The sequence below is a fragment of the Felis catus genome, chromosome A3 (assembly GCF_018350175.1).
Source record: "Felis catus isolate Fca126 chromosome A3, F.catus_Fca126_mat1.0, whole genome shotgun sequence".
Taxonomy (NCBI): domain Eukaryota; kingdom Metazoa; phylum Chordata; class Mammalia; order Carnivora; family Felidae; genus Felis; species Felis catus.
This window is the reverse complement of record NC_058370.1, coordinates 90,735,110-90,747,587: the sequence shown is the minus strand read 5'-3', so window position 1 is coordinate 90,747,587 and position 12,478 is coordinate 90,735,110. Positions and strand designations below refer to the sequence as shown.

Below are 12,478 nucleotides of genomic sequence, written 5' to 3'. Positions count from 1 at the left end.
ACATACAGGTGGCTTACAGAACATGAAAAAATGCTCAACATCACTCATCATCATGGAAATACAAATCAAAACTACAATGATATATCACCTCACACCAATGAGAATAGCTAAAATGAATGACACAGGAAACAAGTGTTGGTGAGGATGCAGAGAAAGGGAAACCCTCTTACACTGTTGGTAGTAATGCAAACTGGTGCATCCATTCTGGAAAACACTATGGAGCTTCCTCAAAAAGTTAAAAATAGAACTACAATCCAGCAATTGCACTACTAGGTATTTACCCAAGGATACAAAAATGCAGATTCAAAGGGGAGCATGCACCCTGACGTTTATAGCAGCATTATCAATAATAGCCAAACTACAGAAAGAGCCCAAATGTCCATCAACTGATGAATGGAGAGAGAATATGTGGTGTGTGTGTATACATATATTTATATATAATAATATAATATAATATAATATAATATAATATAATATAATATAATATAATATAATATAATATAATATATAATGGAATATTACTCAGCCATCAAAAAGGATGAGATCTTGCCACTTTCAACAGTGTGGATGGAGCTAGAGACTATTATGCTAAGTGAAATTAAGTCAGAGAAAGACAAATACCGTGATTTCACCTATATGTGGAAAATAAGAAACAAAACAGATGAACACAGTGGGGAAAAAGAGAGAGAGGCAAACCATAAAACAGAGTTTTAACCATAGAGAACAAACAGGCTTGCTGGAGGGGAGGTGGGCAGGGGTTGGGGGAGTTAAACAGGTGAAGGGGATTAAGGAGGGTATTTGTGATGAGTATGGGTGTTATATGTAAGTTATGAATCATTAAGTTCTACTCCTGAAACTAATACTACACTAAATGTTAACTAACTGGAATTTAAGTAAAAACTTGGAATGAATGAATGAATGAACGAATCATTCATCAGATTCTTTTAGGGGGTACGTGAAAAGAAATTCTTGAAGGCCTCTGGTCTATACCTATGGTCTCATTTGTTCTCATTGCTTTCTTGACTAGGTTTCTTATCTTCCCATCTAAATTGCAAGCTCCTTTTGTGTAACCATTTCATCCTGTTTCTTGTGTTTTTCCCAGAAACTCAGGGAGAGGAGCATATTCACAAAGTAAGCAGCTGTGGAAGTGAGTGAGGGAGGGGTTGACTTAAGCAGTCTTTGTACCCTGACAGTATTGCAGCTCATGCTTATAAATTGTATGTGCATTTTGCAAATATTGCTCAGTTCTGCTCTTTGTCAGGAAGGTTTCCTTATCCCAAGTAATCATTTTTCTGCACCCAACCCCCACCTGCTATTGATGCTTGGAATTCAAATAATGTTACAAATTTTCATTCCACATTTATTCAAAATGTATATACATCCTTAGGAAAGGTAACAGATTATATATAATATTATATATAATATATATTATATATATTATATATCATAAAAATATATAATATATAATTAATATATATTATATAATATATAATAATAATATATTATATATTTATATATTATATATTTATATTTATATATAATATATAATAATATATAATATATTATATTGTATAATAATATATATAAATATTATATTAATTATATGTTATAATATATAATTATATTCTATATAACATATATATTATAATATATAATTATATTAATATTGTATATTATATATATTATATTACATATTATATATATATTATATATATATAAAAAGTTGATAGCAACTTTTTATAAAGGGGGGTGAGGAGAACCAAGAGGTTTACCTGTTGGCTCCTTGAGCTGACTGCAGACTGAGCCAAGCACCTCTTCTTTACTGAAGTGATCCTGAGGAGCAGACTGGGTAGGACCTTATCAGTTCTGAAATGATTAACCACATCAGAATCCTCATTTCTGGGAAGTAGAGAAGCTCCCAGTGCCTAGAAATGAAGATAATGTTTGAGAGTGACCCTGCTAGGCCTCCAGTTTGCAGACCACCCCAAAGTTAAACTCAGCAGTCACAACTAAACTTTCCTTTGGGTGAGTGAATGAGTTCCAACACTTCCTTTCCTGTTTCTGGTAACTCCATGTAATCAAAGCCCTCTGGCTATAAATTTTCTTTTCTCTGGTGTATGGAAGATTTTAGTGCAGTGTGGCCAAATAAGCAGGTTTCAGGAAGGGAAGAGACCCCTGAGGAGTAATTAGTAATTAAGTTAGACTGCCAATTAATCTGGAACCTGGGCCACTAAAGATGTGCATCTTTCATTCATTTTTCTCTGCAGCAAGTGAAAGGGAACTTTGCTAGGCTGCAGGCCTGCATCTCAGAACTCCGCACGTTGCAGAAAGAAGGCTGTTTCAGACCACACAGCACTTCTCTGCAGCTGGCAGTAGAGGATGGGCTCCAGCAGTTCAAACAGTACACCAGACACGTGGCCACAGGTGCAGCTCTGAGCTACACTTCCCTGGAGGTAAGAGATCCTGGCCTTAGGACTCTAAGCCCATTTCAGTCCCTCTAGATGCTTCATTATTTGTCATCCTTATATTTTTCTCTGTTTCATACACTTTGAAGGTAATTTTCAAGGCTAGATTTTCATCTCCCTGCAGGCAGAGATATGTTCCATTTTTCCTCTAGCCCGTGCAATTCTTAATATAGAGCTAGGCATAGAGAGGGACGCTAAAAATATGGGCTCACATGAATTATAATGAAAACTGAAATCAAAATAAAATCTGAATATGCCGTCTGCCTCTGGATTTTTGGAACTTACGAAGCAATTGCTAAACTGGCTAGATCAGTGTCTATATTTATATTTACTGGGCATCCTTAAGAATTTACAATTGATGGGATGCTTGGGTGGCTCAGTGGGTTAAGTGTCCATCTCTTCTTCTCAGCTCAGGTCTTGATCCCAGGGTCATGAGTTCAAGCTCTGCATTGGGCTCTGTGCTAGGTGTGAAGCCTACTTAAAAAAAAAAAAAAAAAAGAATTTACAGTTGTTGTTAGTCAAATCTTGGCATCTAATTGAATAAATTTTCTTAGACTTAGCAAATGTGCAAATTTAAAGACTGCTGAAATTATAGTGCAGACTAAGATAATCTTAAAAATATATAAGTAAGTCATGCCTCAATACTCCACTGGGTGGGTGAGTGCTGTTAGTTAAAAACACATTCAGTCTCCAAAAACGGCAAGCATCAAACAGATGAGTTTAAAAAATAGCTGCTTTTATCTGCATTCTTCTTCTTTAATTAAAAATGTCTAAGCACCAAAAAAAAAAGTCCAAGTACAAAAGAGAATTGTATATATTTTAATATTTGCCTTCCAGATTTTTAAATTCAAGACAAAATTGCTAATGAAAACATATAGCATATTCATTCAGGTGGAATAAAATATTCAGATTATACACAAACACCTCAATATTCCTTCAGGTTAGCTATACTGATCTAGAGTAAGTACATTTTAGAGTTGAGAGCAAAAGAAACAGTTTATCTGTATCCAGGTTGAACAAGGAGAGAAGTCTGTGTGGAAGCACCACCATGAGAAAGAAGCATTGAGACTCTCTGATATTTAATACACACTTAGTGATTGGAATTTAAGGATTTTCTTTCCTTTGTTACCTTATAACATTAAAGCATTTTTAGCATGAGAGATGCTGCCAGTGCTTCAAGCAATTTTAAAAAACTAAAACAGGGATGACTTCTCACTGGTCACTTTCTGGGGTAGGTCCCACCTGTTTGGAAGGGTCCTGTGAGGATTTGTCCCACCAGATCTCTCCCACCACAATCTGGTAAATGAAATTTGAGTCTTTAGTTGCCATGAAACCCTCTTCTTTGTCTTAAAGACAATAGCCACTGCCAAAGTTTTCTGCTGTGTTTATCCTTCATATGTGATCTATTATATCCTTCCGTCTGTACATCAGGGAAAGTAGATACATTGATTCTTGGATTTATTTCCAGATTACTGTTCTGACTTCTCAGCCTGGAAAAGAGGTGGTCAAACAATTGGAGGAAGGATTGAAAGATACAGACCTAGTAAAGGTCAGGAGACTTCAGGTGGTTGAGATCACAGAGGGAGTCCTAGAGTGTATGGACTCAGTATCCCCTGTTGAAGAGCCTAGCAGCGATGGTAAGAATGAAAGGAAAAGGTAAAAAGAATTTTAATAAGTAGTCAGGAAGATTATTTTCCATGGTCTTTTTGTTCTCCAATGAAAAGAAACCAACAGACTTCACTACAGTTCAGACAGGTGTTTCCAGGTGTATATATAGACCTATACATATTAAATATATATTAAGTATGTATTTACTATTCTAGTGGGATCACATTATATGTAATATTCTATAGCCTTCTTTGTGTGTTGGACAGCTATCTGTGTTAGTATCTGTAGATCTGTCTTATTTTTTACTGGCTGCATGATTTTTTTTTGTGTGGTTGGACCATAGTTTGTTTGTTTAATCACTTATTAACAAACAATTTGTTTTGTTACACTTTGCTATTATAACCAATGCTGAATGAACAGATTTATACACAGGGCTGGCTTCATAGGTTTATGAGCACACAGTCACACAGGGCCGTGCATTCAGAAAGACCCTATGCTTAGGATTTAATGCTCTTTGGTTGCTGTCTTGAATTTCTTCATAATTTTATCTTTGGATTTATATTTTATAAGTTAAGTTTGATAGAACAATGGAGGATGTGCCAGGGGATTAGAGTCTCAGCTCACACACACCCTGCCTCCTGCATCCTTCCCACCTCCCCATGATAGGGTTCTTAGTTGCCAGCTTCCCAATCTTGGTGTCCCCAGCCTGCCTACCCTGACCCAGCAACCTCTGGTGCCCAGGCCCCTGCCAATAAATCCTACATAAATCACTAATAATTCTAAACTTCCCAGAACAGAAAATATTCAAACTGAGTGTTAAAGGACATGTAGGAATTAGTCATGCAGAGGAAGAAGGAAAAGGGCACTCAAAAAGGAGACCTGGGGGCGTGAGAAAGCAAGGTAAATCAATTTTCAGGGAAGTGCCCATGGTTCCCTATGACTAGAGCCTGTCAGGCAGAGGCAAGAGTGAGTCTGTAAAGGTAGGCAAGGATTAGATCAAGAAAAGCCATATATGCCATTTGAAGACATTTAGATTTCATTCTAAGACAACAGAAATTTATGAAAAGATTTTAGTCAGAAAGTCAAGTAGAGATTCCCAAATTATGGAGTTTAAGAGGTTCTTAACCAGTTTTAATTTAACCAATACACAAGTTATTGTTCACCCGTCAGTGGCCCTTTCTGGCCCTTGGCCTTCTCCAAGGTTGTGCACATGGGAGGAGCCCACTGTTTTGACACCATTGATCTCTTCTGGGTCACACTTGGATAACCCGCTAATTAGGTCAAAGAGTTAGTAACTAAGGGTGTGTTTCCCCTCAAATCCTGACACATGTGGATCCTTCCAGCATCATGAGGCCATTGACATTGTTCTGGTCCAGGAGGGAGGGTACCAGCCTTAGCTGTGTGGTTTACGAACTCTCGCCTACTTGGCACGCTCTGCTTTTCTCAAGCCAGTCTCCTCACTGAATGTGTTTCCCTCTCCATCTCTCCACTTATAGTAGTCTTTTCCTCTGAATTCCCTCTTCTCTGCTGAGTTCCCTCCCTTAATCTCTTCCAGCCAAATCCTCCCCCTCCCTTAAGTCCTACTTCATGCTACTGATTACTATATGGATTTTTCTCTCCTTGGAACAGTGACATCATTTGTGGTCTGTACCAAATGATTTAGCTCTTAATTATATGCCATGGAGAATTGTTCACCATTGTTTTACTGTGTGATAATTGTGTTTTCTCATCTAATCCGTAAACTACCTCATATCTTTTCTTTTTGCATTAAACTATAATTGCCCTGGGATTAGGAATTGGTTTTACTCATTTCTATGTCCCGGTGTGTAGCATATCCTAGATTATAGGAGGTATTTGTTGAATGAATTGATGACAGTGATACCTGTGGAGATGGTTCTTGGTCTGCCGAGCATCCGCTGAATCCCCATTCTCTAGTAACACCTCTACCTTCCTGGTCTCAGAGAGGACCATGACCCAAGTCAGGCCATCATTGTTCCTTAGGCCACCAGAGTCCTCCCTAGTAGGTTTTCAAGCTGAATCTGAGAGAGAAGCTCTTTTTCTTTCTCTTTGGCCATGGATATCAGGCATGGACTATGTCCTCTTCTCTCTTCAGTGACTGTATCCAGAAAGAATTTACTGTATCTCTAGTGGCACAGAGCTCAGAGTACTCTCCACATGGTACCTTTATTTAGAATAGTTAGGGAGCAGAGCTGTATAGAAGAGCTTTTACATTTAGGAAAGACGCTTTCTGCTTTGTGTCACTGCTGATGATTCTTCCAGTAACTTCCTATTTGCTTATAAATAATACATCATTCCATAAATTACTTGTAATTCCTCTTCATGGGTTAAGTGTATGTACGGTTCATAGTTTGAAATCTTCCCAGTGTGCCTCTACTTTCCTCATAATTAATTCTTTTTATTCCATTGATGTTTATCTCATATTGGTGTCCTTATGGAGGAATTAGCAAAAGCAACTTCTCTTATTCTCAAAAGGATGAATGCTCTGGAATAAGGTTGCCTGAGTCTTAATTACAGTTCTGTCACTCACTAGCTATGCAACTTTGGGCAAGGTACTTAGTGTCTAAGCCTTAGTTATTAATTCCTGCCCTATGCAGTAGTTCTGGGGATTAAATGACATCATGTGTGTTAATTACTTAATGTATAATAAATGTTCAGTAAAAGTTAGCTAGTCTTGTTAATATTTTTGAAAATTTTTGCACATGGGTGGTTTAATATTTCTGAGATTTGTTTTTATTTTTTTTTTAATTTTTTTTCAACGTTTATTTATTTTTGGAACAGAGAGAGACAGAGCATGAACGGGGGAGGGGCAGAGAGAGAGGGAGACACAGAATCGGAAACAGGCTCCAGGCTCTGAGCCATCAGCCCAGAGCCCGACGCGGGGCTCGAACTCACGGACCGCGAGATCGTGACCTGGCTGAAGTCGGACGCTTAACCGACTGCGCCACCCAGGCGCCCCTGAGATTTGTTTTTAATGGCCAGGTCCCAAGTGGACTGTAAGGTACCTGAGGATAAGACTGTGTCTAATGCATCTTTATATCGCCATGTATCATTCTGCCTGGCACATAGAAGATCCTCAATAAATGTTTCTTGAAAAAATAAGTGAATGATTGGGGGAAAAATGATTTGGGACAGGTGATAGTCACCCTCTCTGACATCAACTCAAATAGTTAGGTTCATATCTTAAACACTCATAGCTTCCCTTTGTAGCCCATGAATATCATGAATAAATTAAAATACTTCTTAAGTCTGTTTATATATTTTTTTAACTCTGGTAATGATGATCATCAATTAAATAAAAAGTGTCTATACTCCACTTTTGGAGAAGGAGACAGGTTACAGAGAAATGTTGATATTGCAGATTTGTTTAAAAAGTAACTATGAGAATATGTCCTTCAATTGGTCTAAATTCTGCCTCCTTTAATGCAGTCCTGCACAGTGAAAACTAATTGTAAAGATGACTCAGAGACTGCAAGGTCCAGAATCATCAAAATAACAATGAATTTAGAGATTAAGAAAGTAGGGGTGTCTGGGTGGCTCAGTTGGTCTAGTGTCCGACTTCGGTTCAGGTCATGGTCTCATGATCCATGAGTTCGAGCCCCACATTGGGCTCTGCTATCAGCGTGGAACTTGCTTCAGATCCTCTGTTCCCCTCTCTCTCTGCCCCTCCCCAGCTCGTGCTCACTTGCGCTCTCTCTCTCGCTCTCTCTCTCTCAAAACTGAATAAACGTTAAAAAAAAAGAAATGAAGAAAGTAGACTCACATTTTAAAACTTTATTAAAAAAATTTTTTAATGTTTATTCAGTTTTGAGAGAGAGACAGCACAGGAATGGGGGAGGGGCAGAGAGAAGGAGACACAGAATCCAAAGCAGGCTCCAGGCTCTGAGCTGTCAGCACAGCGAGATCATGACTTGGGCCAAAGTCGGATACTTAACCGACTGAGCCACCCAGGCGCCCCTAGACTCACATTTTAGAATGGTTTTTAATAAAATCTAAAAGGAAAAGATTAAATCACATTTGTATCAGTTAAGGTGTTCTTTTAACGTTCAGACTATAGAGCCTATTATATATTTTCTTGCAGCCACATAAGTGGTGATTCCTTTCAGCTGTTCTTGCTTGGTCTAACTTGTTCATTTTTTCTTTGTTTTAAAATGTAGCTGAAGATCCAGCCCAGCTCTCTTTGTGGTAGCTTTTATCTGGTCATTTTAACATTTTTTTTTTATTACAAGTTGTACAAATTTAAACATTGCAGGAGTATAATATAGATGGTTCAGAATGACCCAAAATTCTGCTCTCTCCAGAGATAACCACCATCAGCTATGTAGGGCACATTCTGCTGAATCATTCTCCTTACACATATGGACATGGACATAAATGTAACATTATTATTTTTATTAATACTTTCCTAAAAATGTACCTATATTCTGTCTGCATTTTTATTTTTTCATTTCTGTAATTATCCAGTAATTTTCTCCATATTGGCACATAGAGATCTAACACATTTCTTTTTAATAGCTGTGAGGCATTTTACTATATAATTTCATCACTATTTATTTAACTATCCAATTGGATTTTTACATTTTACTGAAGAACTGTGTGACTTCAACAAGTTATTCAAACTTTTTATTCCACAATTTTTTCATTTACAAAATAGGGCTAATAAGAATAACTGCCTCATAGGGTTTATATGAGGATTAAATACACCTTGTATATAAAGCACATAGAACAGTGCCTGGCACATGTGAGCAGTAAATAAATGTTATCTGTTGATATTAATAGTAGTAATAGAACCTTTTTGTATATGCCTTTTTACTGAGAATATTTCAAGCTCTAAAATATTTTTTATTGAAAAAGAAGATATGATCATAAAATAATTTTTAAATTTAAAACCATTCATAATCCCACTACCTCATTACACTGATTTTATTTTTGCACATTGTTTCTCAGTAATTGGTATTTTTGTGTTTGTTTGTTTTTTTTAAGTAGGTTCCAGGGCCCAGCCCAGTGTGGGGCTTAAACTCAGGGCCCTGAGGTAAAGAGTCACATGCTTTGCTGACTAAGCCAGCCAGGTGCCCCTAGGTTACATTGTTACAATTCATGTATGTGGTGTTTTGTTTGTATGTAACAAAATATCATAAAACACTTCCAGCAGTTTTTGTTGCCTTTCTTTTCTGCTTATCCATTTTGTTCCTCTTTTGCTCTCAAAAGAGGACTAAGAAGTGTTGACTTATGAAATAGAGATACGAGGAGGTATACCTCTCACAGGGGAAGCTAGCAGACTTTTTTTATCTTTACATGCCCTCTTTGCATATAAGCCAACCCTGCCCATTAGAGCAGATCCCTCATACTGAATCTTGATCATAAATTTAGGGTCTAAGAAAGCCTACCAATTCCAACAGCCAAAGATAATCCCATAAAACAGCTGTCAATGGAGGAAATAATGCTACTAGCTTGTCTCATTTTTAAGTAAGTTCTGAGCCTCAAGGAAAAGATACATGAACTAAAAGCCACATTCTCTTAACCTAACTCTGTTTATGGATCTCTAACTTCTGCTTTTTGACCATAATAATAGCAACATTTTATTAAGCACTTACTGTCCAAATACTTTCTGTTCTAAATAGTTTCCACATATTATCTTATTAATCCTCATGGATATAAATGAAGAAACTAAGACAGTTTCTTGTACAGATTAACTTTCCCTAGGTTTCTTAGTTAAGAGATAGAGCAGGGATTCAAGTCTAAGCAGTTCGACTCCAAATCTCACATACTTAAACCATTCTCTTTACTGCCTTAGTTGAAAAGAGCAATGGAAATAATCAACAATTCAAAAGTTGGCTCTTTGAAAAAACTGATAAACAGAGAATCCTCTGGTGAAACTAATAAAGGAAAAAGAGAAAGAAGGAAAGAGGCACAAGAAACTATGTTAGGATTCAGAAAAGGAAACATAACTGGAGATAGAACTATGAATTCAAACATTTACACAAAAATGGACACATTCCTAAAAAGGTAACAAATTTGACTCACAAATAAAAAATCGGAATGGTTTCCATAATGTACCAATTTAGATAGCTTTACAGTTAAGTTATATCAAGCTTTCAAGGAACAGATCAGTCAAATCTTACACAAACTCTTCAAGAAGTGAAAGAAGGAAGGAAAAAAAGGAGGAAGGAGGAGCAGAGTGAGGGAGGGAGAGAGGGGAAAAGAAACAAGAAAACACCCCCCAGTCTCAAAAGACACCATGTATTAAGTGATAAGATAAATTATATTTCTAACTCATATGACAAAGAGTTGGTATACAGAACAAAGAACTTCTTAAACTATTTTTTTAATGTGTATTTATTTTTGAGAGAGAGAGAAAGAATGCTAGCAGGGGAGGGGCAGAGAGAGACAGAGACACTGAATCAGAAGCAGGTTCCAGGCTCTGAGCTGTTACCACAGAGTATGGTGCAGATCTCAAACCCACAAAGCTGTGAGATCATGACCTGAGCTGAAGTCGGAGCTTAAGTGACTGAGCTACCAGATGCCACAAAATAAAGAACTTTAAAAAAAAAAAATCCATATTTGAAATGAGCAAAAGATCTGAACAGGCATTTTACAGAGAAGAAAAAGTTGGTGGCAAATTAACATAAAAAAATTTCTTACCCTCATTAGTAAGCAGCAAAATACAAATTGAAATGATATACCATTTTATGTTCACTAGTTTGCAAAAAATTAAGAAGTCTCACTATAGTGTTGACAATAGCAGAGCAGTAGAAACTCTCATACACTGATAGAGTGCAAATTGGTACACAGCTTGTCATTCTGTTGTAAAGTAACATTCACAATATCCTATAATCCAGCAATTCTGTTCCTAGAAGAATATCTCCAAAAATTTCTACAAATGTGTACCATTTGTACACATACAGGAATGTGAATATTGAGATTATTCAAAAAGCCCCCAAATTAGAAGCCACTCAAATGTCTGTTGAATGAGGAATGAATAAATATTACAAGGTATATTCACAAAATGGAATATCATACAGTTATGAAAATGAATGAACCACAGCTACATACAATGTGGATGAATCTTCTCACTATTGAGAAAACATAACAAAGATATATGATACCTCTTTATAAAGCTCGATCAAAAGTAATAAAGTATTTGTTTAAAACAATAAAAGTACTTTTAAAAGGAAAGGAATGATAAACAAAATTCAGTGTGGCAAGGTGTCCCTTGGAGGAGATCAGAAAAAAGCATGCAGATATCTTGGTGGTAGTGTTGATGTTCTACATCTTAAGTAGAACAAGGATTCATGAGTATTCCTTGTGCCGTTATGCTTGTAGCTTAAATATGTGTTGCATATGTTCATTTGCATATAGTAAAAATCTTATAATAGCTTTCTAAAGAATGGCTAAGTAATAAATATGCCAAAATTTAAATGGCTAGTATGATCAATGCACTTTGGCATCAAGAAGGTGTCTGTCCAGATTGACAGCAGTGCACTCGCTTGGGTATGTTAGTCTTTCAGTCAGTTACAAATCAACCTAATGATGCTGTCAGCCAGCCTATATTTCTCAGCCTTGTACACGAGGATATCAGGTTCCCTTTCTAAGTGCTCACAAACCATCTGGTTAATATTTCCTCTAGACTTTGCTAGGGATCAATGTCAGCTCTTTTGGAAAGGTATTTTATCCATATGTGTTCTCAGGAAACACCAAATGTTAACAACCCAAACAGAAGATAAAGATTCATTGCTACCTAAAGGATTCCAGAAAAAAAGTAAAAACAAAAAAAGCCTATCTTATGCTTCATGCTTCAGTGCAGTTGTCAAACTCCACATATAGATTGTTTTCCCCTTTCAGCATCTTGAAAAATGGACCAGAAAATGCAGCTCTTCATCGAGTCTGTCTTTGATAACCACATTAAAGTCATTTCCCTGTGTGTTAAGACTAAATTAGAACCATTATTGTATTTATTACCTGAAGATTTTTAACACAGAGAGACATCTGCTTATTTCATTAATGGGAGCCATGGTCTCAGAAAATGTCAGTTCTTCCGTTTTTTTAAATTGAATTAAAGAATTTTTTTTAGAGTTCAGAAAATCTAAAGTTATTTGAAAATAAAGATTTAAAAAAATTTTCCTCACCAAGTTTATAAAGGAATAATTTACACATTGTACATTGCATGCATTCAAAGTGTACAGTTCAGTGAGTTTTGACAGTTGTATATGCCCACAAATCATCACCCCAATTGAAATACAGAACATATCTATCATGCCTAAAAGATTCCTTATGCCCCTTTACACTCCTTTCCTCCCTCATTTCCGTAGAATATACCACTGATGTGCTTTTTGTCTATAGATTAGTTTGCATTCTATACAAATAGAATCATACAGTACATACTTTTA

At 36.5% G+C, this 12,478-nt stretch overlaps 1 protein-coding gene across 7 annotated transcripts in view; it reads left to right on the top strand.

The window, feature by feature from the left end:
* M1AP (meiosis 1 associated protein) overlaps positions 1-12,478 on the top strand; it is a 69,214-nt gene that overhangs the window by 19,633 nt on the left and 37,103 nt on the right. For 6 of the 7 annotated variants that reach the window (XM_045054456.1, XM_045054455.1, XM_045054454.1 and 3 more), the window contains 2 exons: positions 2,268-2,453; positions 3,934-4,102. In XM_045054456.1, coding sequence (XP_044910391.1) covers positions 2,268-2,453; positions 3,934-4,102 — 355 coding nt within the window. Of the gene's footprint in view, positions 1-1,102; positions 1,132-2,267; positions 2,454-3,933; positions 4,103-12,478 lie in introns of all 7 variants that reach the window. The other variant, XM_045054457.1, reaches the window with a different exon arrangement.